This window comes from Anas platyrhynchos, chromosome 37 (assembly GCF_047663525.1).
Source record: "Anas platyrhynchos isolate ZD024472 breed Pekin duck chromosome 37, IASCAAS_PekinDuck_T2T, whole genome shotgun sequence".
NCBI classification, from domain to species: Eukaryota; Metazoa; Chordata; class Aves; order Anseriformes; family Anatidae; genus Anas; species Anas platyrhynchos.
Genome location: NC_092625.1, coordinates 3,866,085 through 3,884,223, shown reverse-complemented (window position 1 = coordinate 3,884,223; position 18,139 = coordinate 3,866,085). Strand labels below are relative to the sequence as shown.

General features: G+C 61.5%; 2 protein-coding genes across 3 annotated transcripts; both read left to right on the top strand.

Moving 5' to 3' along the window:
- The first annotated feature begins 93 nt into the window (after positions 1–93).
- On the top strand, positions 94–4,671 carry LOC140001079 (uncharacterized). Its single transcript, XM_072032219.1, has 7 exons — positions 94–1,763; positions 2,018–2,079; positions 2,443–2,596; positions 2,792–3,278; positions 3,455–3,579; positions 3,890–4,001; positions 4,215–4,671. Exons 1-7 carry the CDS (start codon positions 1,646–1,648, stop codon positions 4,669–4,671), a joined length of 1,515 nt encoding a protein of 504 aa, XP_071888320.1. The 5' UTR covers positions 94–1,645.
- A 2,142-nt stretch (positions 4,672–6,813) lies between these two features.
- Positions 6,814–14,517, top strand: TP53 (tumor protein p53). 2 transcript variants are annotated; one of them, XM_038171818.2, is made up of 11 exons: positions 6,814–6,929; positions 7,910–8,004; positions 8,117–8,168; positions 9,248–9,442; positions 10,290–10,476; positions 11,250–11,362; positions 11,799–11,908; positions 12,647–12,768; positions 13,205–13,284; positions 13,544–13,626; positions 14,206–14,517. In XM_038171818.2, the coding sequence occupies exons 2-11, from the start codon at positions 7,943–7,945 to the stop codon at positions 14,294–14,296; spliced, it is 1,095 nt and encodes a 364-aa protein (XP_038027746.1). In that variant the 5' UTR covers positions 6,814–6,929; positions 7,910–7,942; the 3' UTR covers positions 14,297–14,517. The 2 variants fall into 2 exon arrangements, with proteins under 2 accessions (XP_038027746.1, XP_038027745.1); XM_038171817.2 differs by having other exon boundaries at positions 9,245–9,442.
- The last annotated feature ends 3,622 nt before the right edge of the window (positions 14,518–18,139 follow it).

Below are 18,139 nucleotides of genomic sequence, written 5' to 3'. Positions count from 1 at the left end.
TAAGGTTAAAACCATCAATCGGCCAGTACAAAGCCTCATTTTACTGTCTAAAGACTCATTTTCAGGGTCAAGACCAACATTAGCATCCAAAGCCTGTTCTATTTTTCCAAACTTCCATTTTTAGCACACAAAGTCTCATATATGTGAACCAAAACCTCATGTGCATGTTCAAAGCCCCAGCTTTTTATGTCCAAAACATCATTTTTTTTTTTGAACCCAATCACTTTATTATCCAAAGTCTCATTTTTAGACTCAAAAGCCTCATCTGTACACCCGAAGTCCTATTAGGACCTGAGACCCCATTTTCGCAGCCCAAAGGTTCTTTTTATTGTCTAAAGCTTCACTTTGGGGGTCAAAAGCCCTACTTTTGGTCTCAAATGGTAAGTTTTCAGACCAAAGCAATGTTTTGAACCATAGAATCACTGGAATGATCCCTACCCTGCTCCAGCCTCCTTTGAGGCAGTGGCAGGGAGATGCTGTAGATTCACATTTGAGTCCTTGCTGGGTGCTGTCTCCTTGTAGGAAGGCAGAGTTTGGGGGGCAGTGGGGCTGTTGGGAGCCCCCTTGGTGCTGCTCGATGGAGTGGCTGCGTTCCCTGCAGCCCTTAGACACAAGTCCCCCCTTTTGCAGCGTTGTCCCCCCTTCTGCTGACACGCAGACACAGCAGGCCACGTCTCCTGTCAGCGTGGGGAAGGCCTAACAAAGCAGGAGGCTGCTCGTGGCCGGAGGGGAGAGGGTTTGTTTGCAGCTTTGGAGGCGTGTTGGGAAGAGAAGGGCTTTTTGGGTGGGCCTGGCAGAGCCCAGGAGCAAAAAACACTGCTGGTGGTTCCAGTACTGATGCCTGGGGGCCAGCACCAGTGACCGGCCTCCAGCTGGATTTAACCCCATTCACCACGACTCTTTGGGCCCAGTTTTTAACCCAACAAAGCGTACACCCGTCCAGGCCTCGAGCTGCCAGTTTCTCCAGGAGAATGCTGTGGAAATGGGGTCAAAAGCCCAAGTGAAGGCTAGGTATTTCCTAGCAGACATGTGGTGAGTTCCAGTCCCCCAGACCTCAGTGGTTTCACCGTGATAGAAGGAGCTCTGTACACACGGGACCAGACCGCTGAGTTGGCTGCAGTATTCGTGCTCCTCCCAAAACCAGTCCTCCCCATCATACAGCAACCCCACATCAAGTGAGGTGGCCCAAAACAGCGAGGTATGGCCGTGTTACTGTGCCCGTAGGTATGCTATTTACTCCTTGACCAGCTTAAAGGTTGCACGTGGAGATCCACAGAAGGACAGAGCCACCCAAAGCACACTTCTCCACCCACCATCGCGCCCTCTTCTATTAACAGGACGCAACATTAAGGTCGTCAGAGGTTATCTGAGAAAGATCCAGGGGCCTCGAAACTTCTTGATCCATGATTACAGAAGGCCTGGTATGGACTGGGAGGTACTGGCGCCTCACGACCCACATCTCCCTGGTCAGCAGAGCAGTGGCCGTGTCACAATAGAGCAGTGGCTGTGTCACAATAGAGCGGTGGCCGTGTCACAATAGAGCGGTGGCCGTGTCACAATGGCATGACACAGCCTGGCTAGAGTATAAAAGGGGACGTGGGCGCGGGCTCCTGCACTCTGGATCGTTCAGAGGACGAGTGCAGAGATGAGCCTGAGCGCGACCTCTGCCAAGGAGAGGAAGCCCTCCTGCATTAAGTCGTCCCGGGTAGAACTGTGGGACGGCATGCAGCGCAGGTGCCTGATGCCCAACATCACCGCCAAAGGTACGGGTACCACAGGAGTAGTGTTGGCAACCACATTTGGGGCTTTCCTTGGGCGAGACCCAGTGGCGGAGCCATGGCGGGGTGTCTCCGCTGGGGCTTTTCATCTGCCACCGAACCCCGGCTCTGGGGATGCTGCTGGAGCTGTGGGACCACCAGACCCAGCGTGAGCAGGCACCAAACATCGGGTCTCGGGGTGCTGCTGGAGGTGTGGGACCACCAGACACACTGTGACCAGGTTTTCCTTTGCTTTCCAGAGCAAACAGACGTCTGGAATGCGGTGGCCAACTACGTGCTGCAGCAGCTCCTGCAATACAAGGTGGGTCGGCGCCGAGTCCAACTTCTCTGCTTGGCTTCTCCAAGTCAGGGGAGTCCCCACAGCTCGGGGCCACGGGCTGTAGTGACCCTTCCCCTCCCCGGAAAGCAGGGAACTCACCCCAAAAGTCCCCACCGAGGGGCTGACAGGCACCACGCAGGCACGGTATCCCTTGTGGTAGGTGGTGTCGTGTCTCAGGGCCGATCCCAGTCATTGGAGGCCCCTGGGTCCCCTCAGGCTGCTTCTGCCTTGACTGCAGCAGAGCGTTTTCGGAAGGGCAAGGGGAGGGAAAGGACTGGAATGGGGCCACCTCCAGCTCTTCCTCCGGCCTGTCCTCACCCTTTGCCCCTTCCCTTCCACTCGCAGGGTGTCCGAATCCCCACTCTGGGCTCCTTCGATATAATCCAGAAACGGATCCAAGCTGGGGACAAGGCGATGATTTTCCAGTGGCCGGTGTTTCACCTGGCCACGAACCTCATAAACACGCACCACCTTGAGGACAGCAACGGCAGCCTGCCAGGTAAGGTGCTGGATGAAACCTTGCTGGCTGCACGGCCGGGGCATGTGGGGCATGGCCTGCGTGCTCAAAAGCCAAGCCACAGAGCCAGCCCAAAGCTGGGGCATTTGGGGGGATGGCTGCAACAAGCAGCACGTGGGGGAGATGCATGAAAGGCTGCCGGGTGCCTAACAACATCCATCCCGTGTGGTTTTCCAGCCCACAAGAAGCTGGAGCCCCTGAGACGTGCCGAGGTGGCGGCGGACGCCTGCGTGTCCTGGCAGAAAGCTGAGAGCTGCATGCGAGGCACCATGGCCCTCATCTCCCAGTGCCTGCGGGAGGGGGAGAACGTCGCCCTCGTCCTGAGGGACCTGGGCGTGCTCCTCATAGAAGGCACCAGGGTGGAGATGAAATTCTACTACGATGTCCTGGAGATGCTGTGTGGAAAGGAGGACCTTCAGAATGCCGTTTTGAAGGTGAGGGGCTTTGTTTTGCTCCAGGCAATCCGAAAGCATGTCGGAATGGCTCAGGCCAGGCCAAAGGGACGGTCCTGCCCGCTCTGGGATCTTGGGATCCCCCCCACCAGGGATATTCTCCCACCTCTGTTCTCCCCCCTGCAGGTCCCGCAGCTGATGGACACCGTGGTGTCCCGGCTGGCAGTCATAGCCTCCCTGACATCCTCTGGCCGTGTCGTCATCTTCCCCGAGTAAGTATATTTGCAAAGTCGGCTGCTCAGTGCAGCTGCTCAGCTCCTTTTTGGTACCATTTGGCCAAAAGCAGCCTCTATGGAATGTGAAAACGTGCCCATGAGCAGGCGACGACAGAGAGCAGAAAGGGCAGCTCGTGCCGAATGTCACACCAGGGTCCTCTCCTTGCGTGCAGGTTTGCAGTGGAGTTGGTGCCCAAATCGTCATACAGGAAATCATCCAAGGCCCCAGAGAAACTCCCTGGGAAGGAGAAAAAGAAGAAGGACGGGGTCTTGCCACCTCTCAGCCAGGGCAAGAAAGGTAAAGCAGCGGCCGGCTCCTTCCCGTGGCACGGGTGGCCCAGTGTTGGGATCCAGTGGGCTCATGCCCTGGTGTGGGTGCTCCCAAGGCTCCAGCCTGCGCCACAACTCTGCCCGCCAGCTGGGCACAGCCTGTTGTCCCCACATCTTTCTTGGTGGCTTCCCCAAAACTGAGCCCTGGGATGGGAAGTGGCCACAGTGCCTGTGCATGGGGAAGGCAGGAGGATGGGGATCCTAGACCCTATGCACCCCCCTGGGACCGATGTCGGCAGCAGCAGCACCCCACTTCTGACCATGTCCGTCCTTTCCAGCCTCAGGGGGATTGCTCGACATGCCTTTCACCGTGCGCGCGAGTATCCCGAAACACGAGCTCCAAAGGCTGAAGGAAACAGCACAGGAGGACAAGAAGGAATCTGGGATCAGGTGAGGCCAGAGGCTCACGGTTGTCTTCTCCCCAGCAGGGAGCCCCTCGCCCAGCCCAAACACTGCGGGCTGGGGGTGCCCCGCAGTGCTGAAAGCAGCACCCGGAGGGGTGGATGGGGCCGGTGGTATGCAAGCAGGGTCACGTTTTCAGGGTGCAGGATGCGGCCCCAGTGCCATCGTGTGCTCATGCAGTCATTTTTGATGTGTTTTCAGCCAGCTGCCAGCAATCCCAGGGCTGCCTCCTGCCAAAAAACAGCCTTTGGCCAGCCAAGACCAGGACAAACTCACAGCCAGAAACGGAACACGAGGGATGGACCGAGTGTGGGCAGCGACAACTCCGGGGCTCACTGGAGAAGAGCGAGGAGTGGACACAGTCCTCCATGCTGGTGGACTGCCAAAGATTCCAACAAAGACAAGCTCCAAGAAGCTGCCTTTCCCTTTGAGACCTCCAGCTGCAAAGAGACTCCCTACAATCGTCGTATCATCACCGAGTTCTGAGGAGAGCCTGCCCCGGAGGCCTCGCTATAACACCTCCCTGCTGCTGCCCACCCTGGACGGTACATCCAAGACGTTGGTGTCCGAACCGTCAAGAGCAAGGCGCCTGGGAGAGGACAGACCCCCCACACAAGCTGAGATCTTGGAACTATGGAAGCAGTATCTCAAAAAGTAAAACCCAAAAACAATTGGGGTGTGTGTTCAAATTCATTTCCAGTACTACACGGCACAGACACGTCACAAATGGACACAAAGAGAGAGGAGAAAACCTCCTTGCTGGTTTTAGTAGCAGTTTCCATGTCTGAGCAAAGATCAAAGGCTGTTGGAGCCGAGATGAGAAAGATTCAGGACACAGCTGCAGGTACGTGCTGCGCAGCTGAAGCACGCTCGGGCAGGATGGAGCTCTGGGGCATCCAGCAGGAGCTGGTTCCCAACCCACGGCACAGGGATCACTCTCCAGGTGCCCAGGTCCAGGCTGTTATGCCAGGGAGCAGAAAGACAGAGGCCAGAGGCCGTGGGACATGCTGCCCTCTGTCCACTGACAAGGGACATGACAAGGCAGTGCTTACTAACAAGGATTTGCATCCGGCTGACTTGGGGCAGGCGGCTGCAGATGCTGAAGGGGCAGGAATGGGACTTGTGTGGTGCAGTTTATTTATTTCACCCTGGCAGGGATAATTAATTAGGGTTAATCTTCGTCACAGAGGCCCTTGTGGTGCAATTCCGGATTTGTGCCCTGAGCGGTGCTGATGGCATACCAGTACTTAGGCTGCTCTGGGCAGCGGCCCCATAGCACTCACCTAAAGCATCGTTTTTAATGCCCCAAGCTCCTTTCTGAGGGCCCAAAGCCTTCGTTTTTGAACTCAAAGCCACATTTGAGTGTCCACCACCCCATTGTAAGAGTACAAAGCTTCCTTTATGGGTCCGAACCCCAAACTGCCCAAAGGGCAGAGTTTGGGCCTCTCTGAGGCCCAAACCCTGATCTTTAAAGCCCAAGCCCTTCTTCTCTTTAGGGCCCAAACCCTTCCCTTCAGGATAAAAAAACACATTCTTCAGGGCACAAAGCCCTTTTTGAGGGCTGATACCCTTCTCTCGAAGGCCCAGAAGCTTCTCTTTAGGGCCCAAACCCTTCTTCTCCTTCAGGCCCAAATCCCTCCCTTTTGGGCCCAAACCCCTCTCTTCAGGGCCTAAGCCCCAATTTTTAGGGCCGAAGCCCTTCTTTTTCGGGCCCAAGACCTTCTCTTTAGGGCCCAAACTGTTCTCTTCAGGGCAAAAAACCCTGTTATTCAGGGCCCAAGCCCTTCTCTTCAGGGCCAAACCCCTCTCTTCAGGGCCCAAGCCCCTCTCTTTAGGGCACAGAGTCCCATTTCTGGGGGTGAATCTCCACAGTAAGCCCCAAGCCCTCTTTGAAGCAGGCATGGCCTCATTTTTAGGGTATAATGGGACCTCTGAGGGAGCAAGGGCTCATTGTAGGACCCAAATCCTCATTTCAGGGCCCCAAAGCACCATGGTGGGGTCCACAGTCCCAGTTTTTGGTTTGGGATTTCAAAGTGTTTGTCTGAGCACCCACAGCCACGTTTTAAGGGCCCAGACCCTCATTTTTAGTACCCCAAACCTTTTAGCGTCCAGGCCCCATCTTAAGGGTCCAAGGCTCCCAGTTTCACCATCCAAAGTCTTGCGGTCCACATTGGGGTGACATGGCAAGGGGGTGGCAGTGGGGGGCACCCCCAAATTGAAGGATAAGGGTGTCCCCCATGCCCCCCAGGAGCCCCCAGACCCACCTACTGGTGTGACTGGTACAGTGAAAGGATGAGTGAGGGGGACCCCAGTGCTCCCAGTGCCCTCAAACACTCCTAATGGTGCAACTGGAACCCCAGGAAGACGGACAGGGGCAAGTCCAGTGCCCCCCAGCAGCACCCAAACCCCCTTACTGGTGTGACTGGGACTCTCAAGAGATGTGTGAGAGAGACCCCAGTGCTCCCAGTACCCCTAACCCACTGTGCTGGTGTAACTGGGATCCCACAGGGATGCTTGAGGGGGGCTCCCAGTTCCCTCCAGCACTCCCTGAAACCCGTTACTGGTGGCACTGGGACACCTCAGGGCCGGGCGGGGGGGGGGGGGGGGGAGTCCACAGTGCTCCCAGTATCCCCCAGTGCTCCCAGTATCCCGCAACAGGGCTAGGGAAGCAAACCCGGCCACGGCTGGGAGCGGCAGTGTACGGCTGGGAGCGGCAGTGTAATAAGGACTCTCTGCGCCCTTATTAATGACTATTAATTAAAAGGGGAACCCCTCCCCCCCCCCACTTGGTATCTCCCAGCGCTGCCCGGCCCTTTGCCCTCACCCAAGATGGCGGGCGCGGCTTCAGGGCGGCGCCTGCTGAGGGCAGGGGAATCCCCAGCGCGTGGAGCGGAGGCGGCGGCGCCGTGAACGGAGGTGGCGGGGGCCGGGGGGGCCCGGAGGGGGCTCGGGGGGGGGGCTGGGGGGGTGCCGGGGGGGTGGGGGCTCGGGGGGGGCACGGGGAACCTCGGGGCACCCCCCCTGGGGGGGTCCCGGGCGCGGGGGGCGCTGCAGGGGCCCTGTATTGAGCCCCCCTCCCCCCCCCCAGGCCTGTGGTTTTTGGGGGGGGCCGGGAGTGGGGGGGTGGGGGTGGGGAGGGGGGGTTGGGGGGGGCTGTGAGATGCTGGGGGGTTGGGGGGACCCCCCCACAGCCCCTCCTGGAGGTTTTTTGGGGGGGCCTTGGGCTGGGGGGGGGGTTGCGGGGGCTCCTGGGTTGGTTGGGGGGGGTGCAAGGGGGTATTTTGGGGGGGGGGGGCAACAGGGACCTTTTGGGGTCCTCACAGCCGGGGTCCCTCTGTGGGGGGGGTCCTTTTGGGGTCTCTGTGTGGGGGGGACCTTTTGGGGTCGTTCTATGGGGGAGTCTCTTTGGGGTCCCTGTTTGGGTGGGGGGGGTCTCTTTAGGGTCTCCTCAATAGGGGGGGGTCCTTTTGGGATCCCTGTTTGGGGGGAGGTTCCCATGGGGTCCCTCTTTGGGGTCCCTTTTTGTGGGGGGGTCTCTTTGGGGTCCCTCTTTGGGGGGGGTCCTTTTGGGGCCCTCGTATGGGGAGGGGTCCCCATGGGGTCCTGTGTATGGGGTGGGTCCTTTTGGGGTCCCTTTATGGGGTCCAGCTGCTCCCACCCCCCCGCAGGGCTGGGGGGGGCCCAAACTGGCCCATACTGGTCAGCCCCCCCCATTTGTGCAGCCATAACTGGGAAGGGGAGGGCCTTGAGGCTCCCCCCTCCCCCAAATTTCCCCCCAAAGACCCAGATGCCCCCCCCCCAAGGCGATCTGGGTGCCCCCCCCATTACAGGGGACCCCCAGATGTCCCCCCCCAGTGACAGCGCCGTCCCCTCTGTGTCCCCCCCCCGCCCCGTAGGGGACCCCAGTGCCCCCCCCGGGGACCGCCCCCATGGCGGAGGAGCTGGAGCCGCTGCTGGAGCCCCCCGAAATCTTCCTCGAGCTCTGGAACATGTGAGTGGGGGCAGGGGGGGGCACGGGGGGGTGACAGGGACACGGGGGGGGGGTGACAGGGAGGGGGGGGCGCCACCCGGTGACCTTATTGTCCCCCCACCCCCCCCCCCAGGCTGCCTGATAACATGCACTCGCTGTCCCCCCCTGACGATCCGCTGGCTGTGGTAAGTGGGGAGGGGTCCTGGTGTCCCCAAGGGGGGGTCCCGGTGTCCCCAAAGGACCCCAGCACCTGGGTGACCCCAATGGGGTCCTGGATTTCCAGGGGTCCCCCCCAAAAAAAAAGAAGCCGGGGTTGTGGGTTCTTCCCAAAAGGGGCCAAGGCACCCGGCTGTCCCCAAAATGACCCCAGAAGGGAACTGGGTGTCCCCAAAAGGGTCGCAGATGACCCCAAAAAGGGACTTGGTTGTCCCCAAAAAAAGGACCCTGGCACCCAAACAGGTCCTGAATGACCCCAGAAAGGGACCTGAGTGCCCCAAAAGGGTCCTGGATGACCCCAGAAGGGGATCTGGGTGTTCCCCAAAAGGAACCCTGGCACCTAGCTGTCCCCAAAATGACCCCAGAAGGGACCTGGGTGTCCCCAAAAGGGACCTGAGCATCCCCAGAAGGGACCTGGATGACCCCAAAAAGAGACCCTGACACCTAGTTGTCCGCAAAAGGGGCCTGGATGACCCCAGAAAGGGGCTTGGATGTCCCAAAAAAGGGACCTGGGTGCCCCAAAAGGGTCCTGGATGACCCCAGAAGGGGATCTGGGTGTCCCCCAAAAGAAACCTTGGTGTCCCCAAAAAGGGGCTTGGATGTCCCCAAGAAAGGGACCCTGGCACCCAAATGGGTCCTGAATGATCCCAAAAAGGGACCTGGGTGCCCCAAAAGCGTCCTGGATGACCCCAGAAGGGGATCTGGGTGTCCCCCAAAAGGAACCCTGGCTCCTAGCTGTCCCCAAAATGACCCCAGAAGGGACCTGGATGACCCCAAAAAGGGGCTTGGAAGTCCCGAAAAGGGGACCTGGGTGACCCCAAAAGGGACCTGGGTGACCCCAATAAGGGTACTGAATGACCCCAAAAGGGACATGGGTGTCCCCAGAAAAGGGACCCTGGCACACAAATGGGTCCTGAATGACCCCAAAAGGGGACCTGGGTGCCCCAAAAGGGTCCTGAATGACCCCAAAAAGGGACCCGGGCCTCCCCACGAGGTCCCCTGCCATTGGGGTGCCCCCAAGGCTGCCCCCTGCCCCCCTCCCCAGCAGGACCTGTGCCCCCTGGAGCCGAGCGAGCCCCCTCCCGGGCCCCCCCCCAGCACCGAGCCCCCCCCGGCGGCTCCCCCCGAGCCCCCCCGGGCGTCCCCGTCCTCCATGGTGCCATCCACTGAGGACTACGGGGGCCACTACGACTTCCAGCTGGGCTTCCAGGAGACCGGCACCGCCAAATCCGTCACCTGCACCGTACGTGGCTGGGGGGGGCACAAGGGGGGGGGCAGGATTTTTTTGGGGGAAGTTACGGGGTTGTGGGGTCACCCAGGAGACCCCATAAGGGTCCCACAGGGGGTCCTAATCAGTGGGAGGGGGGAAATGGGGAGGGAGGTGGGAGGTGGGGGGGTCCTGGGGGGGGCTGGAGTTGTTTGGGGGGGGGTTGGAGTTGTAGGGGGGGCGGGCACGGGGGGGGCAGCATCTTTGGGGGAGGTTGTGGGGTCACCCAGGAGGCCCCATAAGGGTCCCACAAGGGGTCCCGGTCAGTGGGAGGGATGAAATGGGGAGGGAGGTGGGAGGTGGGGGGGGGCTGGGGGGGGCTGGAGTTGTTTGGGGGGGGCTGGAGTTGTTTGGGTGGGGTACAGGGAGGGGCAAGATCTTTTGGGGGGGGTTTATGGGGTTGTGGGGTCATCCAGGAGACCCCATAAAGGGGTCCCGGTCAGCGGGAGGGGTGAAATGGGGAGGGAGGAGGGAGGTGGGGAGGGGCCTGGGGGGGGCTGGAGTTGTTTGGGGGGGGGGTCCTGAGTGGGGTCCCAAGTCATTGGGGGAGACCCCATAAAGGTTGGGGGGGTCCCAAATGGGTTTGGGAGGGGCAGTCTTCAGGGGTCTTGGGGGGGGCCCATTAATTGGGGGGGGGGGTCCTAGCTGGGTCCCTATATTTTTAGGGTCCTTATGCACCGGGGGGGGGGGTCCCTATTATTTCGGGGGGGGTCTCAGTTATTTAGGGGGGGGGTTCTAGCAGGTTCTGGGGGGGCCACGGACACGCCTTGGCAGGGTCCTGGGGGTGACTCCGTGCCCCCCCCCCCGTGCCCCCCCCCCCCAGTACTCACCGGTGCTGAACAAGCTGTACTGCCGCCTGGCCAAGCCCTGCCCGGTGCAGGTGCGGGTGGGGGCCGCGCCCCCCCCGGGGGCCGTGCTGCGCGCCGTGGCCGTCTACAAGAAGTCGGAGCACGTGGCCGAGGTGGTGCGGCGCTGCCCCCACCACGAGCGAAATGGGGAGGGCACCGATGGTGAGTTGGGGGGGGCACGGGGGGGCTGGGGGGGTCAGGAGGGGGGCAGGGGTATGGGGGGAGTTGGGTTTGGGGGTGATTGGGGGGGTGATTGGGGGGGGTATGGGGGAAATTGGGATTATGGGGGTCCTTGGGGGGGTTGGGGGGGTCGGGGGGGGGCAGGGGTATGGGGGGAGTTGGGTTTGGGGGTGATTGGGGGGGTTCTTTGGGGGGGTATGGGGGAAATTGGGGGGGGTTCTTTGGGGGGGTATGGGGGAAATTGGGGGGGGTCTTTGGGGGGGGTATGGGGGAAATTGGGATTATGGGGGTCCTTGGGGGGGTTGGGGGGGTCGGGGGGGGCAGGGGTATGGGGGGAGTTGGGTTTGGGGGTGATTGGGGGGGGCCTTGGGGAAATGGGGGGGTGGGGGCATGGGGGGAGTTGGGTCTGGGGGTGATTTGGGGGGGGCATGGGGGAAATTGGGGGGGAATGGGGGGGCTATGGGAGTGATTGGGGGGGCAGGGAGAAATTGGGGGGGGAATTGGGTTTGGGGATGATTGGGGGGGGGTCCTTGGGAGAATGGGGGTGGGGATGAAGGAGGTTTGGGGGGGGGCATTGAGGGAACTGGGTCTGGGGGTGATGGGGTCCTGCAGGGTCACTGGGGGGGGGGGATCCCAGGGGGAGATACTGGGGGAATTGGGACCGGGTGGGGGGCTTTAGGGGGAGAAGTTGGGGTAATTGGTGCTATGGGGGGGGGCTGTGGGCTGATGCCCCCCCCCCGCCCCCCCCCCTCCAGGCCTGGCCCCCGCCCAGCACCTGATCCGGGTGGAGGGGAACCCCCAGGCGCGGTACCACGACGACGAGACCACCAAGCGCCACAGCGTCGCCGTGCCCTACGAGCCCCCCGAGGTACCCCCAAACCCCCCCCGCCCCCAAAAAACCCCCCCAGGCACCCCCAAACCCCCCCACCACCTCCCAAACGCCCCCCCCATCCCAAATAACCCCTCCCTGGGCCTCCCCTCTGCCACCCCCGGGGGCATCTGGAGGTTCTTGGGGGGCTTTTTGGGGGGCTGGAGGGGGGGGGCGGCAGCTCGGGGGGGGAGTGCAGGATTTGGGGTGTTTTGGGGTGTTTCTTGGGTGGGGGGCAATTTATGGGATGCTCCTTTTTTTTTTTTTTTTTTGTGGGGGGGGTGCTCAGGGTGGGTTTGGGAAGCTCAGGGCAGGGTTGGGGTGCTTGGGGCAGGGTTGGGGGGCTTAGGGCAGGGTTGGGGGGCTTTGGGGGCTTTGGGGGGGGGGGTTGGGGTGTACTCACCCCCCCCCGATGCTGTTGTGTCCCCCCCCCCAGGTGGGCTCGGACTGCACCACGGTGCTGTACAGCTTCATGTGCAACAGCTCCTGCATGGGGGGCATGAACCGGCGCCCCATCCTCGCCATCATCACGCTGGAGGGGCCGGGGTGAGTTGGGGGGGGCACCCCAAAATATCTGGGGTTTGGGGGGTCACCCCAAAATATCTGAGGTTTGGAAGGGAGCCCCAAAACGCCTGGGTTTGAGTTGGGGGGGGGAGCCCCAAAGTGCTTGGGGTTGAGGGGGGGAGCACTAAAATGTCTGAGGGGGGGCACCCCAAAATATCTGGGGTTTGGGGGAACCCCAAAATAGATGGGGTTTGGGGGGGAGTCCCAAAATGCCTGGTTTGGGTGGGAGGGGGGCCCACAATAGATGGGGCTTGGGGGGGGGTCACCCCAAAATATCTGGGGTTTGAGGGAGCCCCAGAATGCCTGGTTGCGGGGGGTGCCCCAAAATAGATGGGGTTTGGGGGGTCACCCCAAAATATCTGGGGTTTGAGGGAGTCCCAAAATGCCTGGTTGGGGGTGGTCCCCCAAAATGGATGGGTTTGAGGGGGATGCCCCAAAATGCCTGTTTTTTGGGGGGGGGCTGTGTGGTTCCCCGTATACTGGGGGGGGTCTTTGGGGGGGTGTCCTTGCATGAGTCCAATTGGGGGGGAGGGCTCATGGGGGGGTCCCCAAAACCTCATGCCACTTTGGGGGGGGATTTAGGGGCAGGAATTTGGGGGTCTTGGGAGGGGAGGGGGGGTCCGTGGCTGGGTCTCTGGGGGGTTCTGGGGGCTGGGGGTCCCGGGGGGGGGTCCAGGTGCTCAGAGCCCCCCCCCCAGGCACTATTTTTGGGGGGCACAGGGGGCAGCTGTTGGGGCGCCGCTGCTTTGAGGTGCGGGTGTGCGCCTGCCCCGGCCGGGACCGCAAGATCGAGGAGGAGAACTTCCGCAAGAGGGGCGGGGCCGGGGGCGGGGCCAAGCGAGGTGAGGGGCGGGGTCTGGTGGAGGGGGGCGGGGCTTTGGCGGGTGGGGGGCGGGGTCTAGCGATGGGAGGGCAGGGATTGGGTGGCTGGGGAGGGCTGGGGGCGGGGCCAGGCAAAGGGGGCGTGGTTTGTTGGAGGTGTGGGCGGGGCTAAGTGCTGGGGGCGGAGCAATGCAGGTGGTTTGGGGGGCGGGGCTATGGGAGGGGGCGTGGTCAGGTGGAAAGGGGCGGGGCTAATTGGGGTGGGGGTGGAGTCAAGTTGCCCCGGGGGTGGGGCTTTGAGGGGCAGGGCCTGCAGGGAGGGGGCGGTGGGGACCTGCCCTGGGCAATGGGACCCCCCCCTGGCCTTTGGGGACCCTCCCCAGGTACTGGGGCCCCCCCCCAGGCCAATGGGGCCCCCCCTGGCACCGGTCCCAGCCCTTTCTGCCCCCCCCCCAGCCCTGTCCCCCCCCACCAAGGCCCCGGAGACCCCCAAGAAGCGGGTGCTGAACCCCGACAACGAGATCTTCTGCCTGCAGGTGGGGGCTGGGGGGGTCCTGGGGGTGGTTTGGGTTGGGGGGGGGGGCTCATGGATTAGCGGGGGGGGGGCAGCCCGGGGGTCCCATGGGTAACTGAGGCTCCTGGGTTGGGGGAAGGATGGGGAGGAGGGGGGTTGTGGTGATAGGGTCTGGGGGGGGGGTCCTGGGGGGGTGGTTGGGGGGGAGTTAAAGGGTGGGGGGCGTCGCTGGGGGCAGGGTTTGGACCCCAGCCCGGACCCTGTGTGCCCCCCCCCCAAAGGTGCGTGGACGCCGCCGCTACGAGATGCTGAAGGAGATCAATGACGCCCTGCAGATGGCCGAGGAGGGGGCGGCGCCACGGCCGTGAGTTTGGGGAGGGGGGGGGGCAGGGGGGGCGGCTGGGTCACTGGAGGGGGGGCACACACTTGGGGAGGGGGCACATGGGCACCTTGGGGGAGGGGGGACGGGACGTGGGTACCTGCAGGGGGGCGCTGTGGTCCTTGGGGGGGAATACAGAGTTGGGTTTTTTTGGGGGGGGGGGGGGGGTCCCAGATACTTGGGTCTTTTTTTTGGGGGGGCACCCTTGCGGAGGGGGTTCCCTGGCGGGGGAGTCACCAACACACTGGGGGGGGGGAGCTGAGGTCCCCTGTTGGGGGGGGGGGGGGCACCTTTTGGGAGAGGAGAAACAGGGGTTAGTGGGGGGGGGGTCAGCAACACCGTAGGGGGGGGAGGAAGGGGGGGGGGGGGTCATCAATACCTTCAGGTTAGGGGGGGTGGGCACAGGGGTCCCTGGGGGGTGGTCCTCCGGGGGGGAGATGGGGGGGTCCTGGACTTGTGGCTCATTTTGGAGACGCGTGGGTCACTTTTGGGGGCCGGGGGGGGGTAGAAATTTGGTAGGAATTTGGGTAGGGGTCCCTGACCCCCCCCTCCGCCCCCCCCCAGGTCGAAGGGGCACCGCCCGCGGGGGGAGGGGCCGCTGCCCCGCTCCGGGAAGAAGCTGCTGCTCAAGGGGGAGCCCCCGGACTCCGACTGACCACGCCCCCCGTGCTGGCCACGCCCCCAAGCCCCGCCTAGCCCCGCCCCCTGCCGCCCCAAGCCCCGCCCCCACCCCAACCCCCCATTCACCCTGGCCCCATTCACCCCTCACGCCCCTGCGCTAAGCCACGCCCCCTTCGTTTTTAAGCCCCGCCCCCTTCGCGTTAGCCCCGCCCCTTTGCGATGGATTTTTTTTAGAATAAAACTTTTTGTACCGCCCCCCCGGGGGGTTGTCGGGGGGGGCGGGGGGGGATTTGGGGTCCCCCCTATGGGGTTATGGGGAGGGACTCCCCAGTTGTCCCAGTATGGGGTACTGGGGGGATCCCAGTTTGGGGTTCCCTGATATGGGGGGGATCCCATTTTGGGGTCCCCCAGTATAGGGTATTTTTGGGGGGGGGGGTCCCAATTTACAGTTCCCGGGGGGGGTGGGGGCATTTTGGGGTTCCCCACTGGGGGGATCCCAGTTTGGGTTCCCCAGTATGGGTTATGTGGGTAGGGTCCCAGTATGGGGTACTGGGGGGGGGTGGGGGCATTTAGGGGTTCTCCACTGGGGGGAGCCCAGTTGGGGGGGGGGGTCCCAGTTTACAGTTCCCCTGGGGTGGGGAGCAGTTTGGGGTTCCCCATTGGGGGGGGGGGTCCCAGTTTGGGGTTCCCCACTATAGGGTATTTTGGGGGGGGGGGGGGGTCCCAGTTTGGGTTCCCCATTACAGGGCTCTGGGGGGAGGGGAGGGTGAACTGGGGTAGGGTCCCCCAGAATGTGTTACTTTATTTGGGGGGGGGGGTCCTTTTATGGCTCCCCATTACTGGGGGGGGGTCCCAGTTCGGGGTCTGGTACCAGTTTGGGGGGGGGGGGCTCCCAGTAAATAGCACAAGGGGGGAGCAGCTTGGGGACATCCCCGGTTTGGGTAGTGGCGGGGGGGCAATTTAGGGATCCCATTTTTTGGGGGGGGGATTAAGGAGCACGAGGAGGTCTCAGTATGGGGGGGGGGGTTGGGATGTGTCCCCCCCCTTCTCTTCCCCCCCCCCAAGGGCCGGCTCCTGCCAAGGCTCAGCCTGGAAAATTCCTCGGTCCCCTTGAGGTGACCTTGGGACGTGGGGGGGGCACCCACAGCCCCCCCGCACCCATCCCCCCCCCGGGACCTGCGGGGGGGGTGGGGGGGGTCGGGGGGGGGTCACCATCTGGCTGCCGCCGGGATTAGGGGGGGATCAGGGGGGATTTGCGGCCCCCCCCCCCCCCAGCGCGATGTGGGTCACGGGGGGGAGGGGCTGGCAACTGGGGGTGTTAATTGGGGGGGCCTCATTTGGGGGGGGCTATGGGGGGAGTAATTTGGGGGGGCTCCATCGGAATTAATGGGGGAGTTGTTAAATTGGGGGGGGTATGAGAGGGAGGTGATAACGGGGGGGGTAATGTTGGGTTGTTAATTGAGGGTTTGGGGGGGATAATTGGGGTTAATTGGGGGGTGTCAACTTAATTAGAGGGTATCAATGGGGGGGTGATCACCGGGGGGGTAATGGGGGGGGTAATTGTCAATATCTATGGGGAACTGATAATTAGGGGGGGCTGCTAATTCAGAAGGCTATAAAGTGGGGTAACTATGGGGAGTGTTAATTAAGGATATTTATTTGGGGGTAATTATTGGGGGGGAGTTAATTGGGTGGTTAATTAGAGGCTGTGAATTGGAGGTGCCTTGGGGGAGGTCAGTGGGGGGGGGGCAGCTTCGGGGGATTTAAATGGGGGGGGGTTATTGGGGGCTCTGAATATTGGGAGTTAATTAGGGGTGCTAATTAATGCCTTGATTTGTGACTGCTAATGGGGGGGGACACTCATTTGGGGTATTTAAGTGAAGGACCGTTAATGGGGCCGTAATTAACAGCCAACAATTAGGGGTGCTAATGGCGAGTGTTAATTGGGGGTATTGATTAGAAGCTGGTAATGGGGGGCTCTCATTTCAGATATCATCGGGAGCCTGTTAATTGGTTGTTAATTGGGGGTGATTAATTTGGGGGTCATTTTGGAGGCATTTAATTGGGGTAATTGGAGGGTCTTCATAGGGAGGAGTTAATGGGTGTTAATTAGGAGCCATTAATTGGGCGTCATCTTTGATGGCTGTCAATTGTAGGGGGTGTCCATAGGTGGTGGGTCGTTAATTGGGGGGGCTGTTAACTACGGAATATTGAGCATTAATTAATGGAAATTAAATTTCAATTAATTCAATTTGTTAATTAAATCTCTTTAATTAAGACATTAATGGGGGGGCTCTTAATTAGGGGTCTAATTAAGGGGGGTGACAGGGTGTTAATTATGGGGGTCTTTATTGTACTCTGCCAATTGGGGGGGGGTGCGGGGGAGCAGAAGTATTTTGGGGGCAAATCGGGCGATTTTGGTGTCTCCCCCCTTTCTTGCCCCCCAATGACGTCAACACCATGGCCCCGCCCCCCCCAGCCTCATCATGAATGAGGCCACCGAGGCTGGGGACACGGGGGGGGGGGGACGGGGACCCAAGTGCCTGGGCACCCGGCCCTGGCAGCGTCTCCCTAACGAGCTCGTCAGGCTCATTAGCGGCCCCACCCCCACTGTGGCCTAATTACCACCCCCTGAGCAGCCCCAGGCAGACCGGGCCCAAACAAAACCACCAAAAAAAGCAGCTATTTCCACCAAAAACCACAGGTTTAATACGGAGGGGGGGTTCCTCCCCATCCACGCCCCCCAAACTTTCACCTCCCGTGGACCCAAAATCCGTTCGATTCCCCCCAGAATGAAGGGGCGCGCCCTGCTGGGGTGGGAGGGGGAGGGCTCAGCGCAGAGGGGGTGTTAGTGGAGGGAGGAAGGGGCTACAAGATGGTGGCCAAGGTGGACACCAGGCAAAATGGCCACCCAAGAGAGCTAGGTGGGACTCAAGATGGTAGCCAAGATGGGTCACTGGCCAAAATGGCCACCATATGACCCAGGGTGCCCAACAGGGCTGGGTGCAACTCAAGATGGTGGCCAAGATAGCCACCAACATCTACAGGTTCAAGATGGCCACCAGGGCCTGGTGGCCATGAGCAATGGGGATCTAGGGTGGACGTCCATGGGGCAACGGCGGCCATCTCAGCGGCTGTGTTCTACCACGGCAGTCATCGTGGCCTTCCTCCATGCCCTTCATCAAAGGACACTCAACTATGGTGGCCATGTTGGCTAGCATGGCGGCCATGTTGGCTAGTGTGGCAGCCATCTTGCCGCTTATCTGCACTGCTGGCGGTAGCCACCTGGCCACGTTGGCCACCACCTTGATCCCGACCAACGCTCAACCACAGTGTCCACAAAGCCCAGGACGCTTCCACCTCAGCCTACGCAGCCTACGGCAGCCATCTTCCATCCCTGTCCACCACGGCAGCCATCTTGCCCTCTACTCGTACAACCACTGCTGATCACCTCGGTACCACAACAGCCATCTTCAGCCCAACCGATGGCCCCGTAGCACAGTTTGCCATCTTGCCCTTTATTGAAGCAACCAACAGCAGCCACCTCGGCAGCCTGGTGGCCACCTTGGCCTCAACTGACCCAACAACAGCCATCTTGGCCACACAACCAAACGTTGGCCATCTTGGTAGCCTGGCGCTATCCTGATCCCATCCGAAGCTCAACAGCAGCCACCCTGGTGCCATCTTGCTCCTCGCTCACACAACCAACGCCGACCATCTTGGCCGGCAGCCTGGCGGCCATCTTGGCCTCACCCTACATCACCCAACCTACCTACAAAGCCCCCCAAAAAAACTAAAAACCACCCAGCCGCCACCAAAGCGAGCCCCGCATCGGCGCTCCTAAGCAAAAGACAGGCAAATCTGGGGGCAAAACCCG

What these genes read in the sequence shown, in the direction of transcription:
- TP53 (XM_038171817.2), top strand. Translation starts at nt 7,943, where the DNA reads ATGGCGGAGGAGCTGGAGCCGCTGCTGGAGCCCCCCGAAATCTTCCTC. An exon ending in TTCCTCGAGCTCTGGAACAT is followed by an intron (nt 8,005 to 8,116) that starts GTGAGTGGGGGC and finishes CCCCCCCCCCAG; the next exon opens with GCTGCCTGATAACATGCACT. An exon ending in CTGACGATCCGCTGGCTGTG is followed by an intron (nt 8,169 to 9,244) that starts GTAAGTGGGGAG and finishes CCCCCTCCCCAG; the next exon opens with CAGGACCTGTGCCCCCTGGA.
- LOC140001079 (XM_072032219.1), top strand. Translation starts at nt 1,646, where the DNA reads ATGAGCCTGAGCGCGACCTCTGCCAAGGAGAGGAAGCCCTCCTGCATT. An exon ending in TCTCAGCCAGGGCAAGAAAG is followed by an intron (nt 3,580 to 3,889) that starts GTAAAGCAGCGG and finishes CGTCCTTTCCAG; the next exon opens with CCTCAGGGGGATTGCTCGAC. An exon ending in AAGAAGGAATCTGGGATCAG is followed by an intron (nt 4,002 to 4,214) that starts GTGAGGCCAGAG and finishes ATGTGTTTTCAG; the next exon opens with CCAGCTGCCAGCAATCCCAG.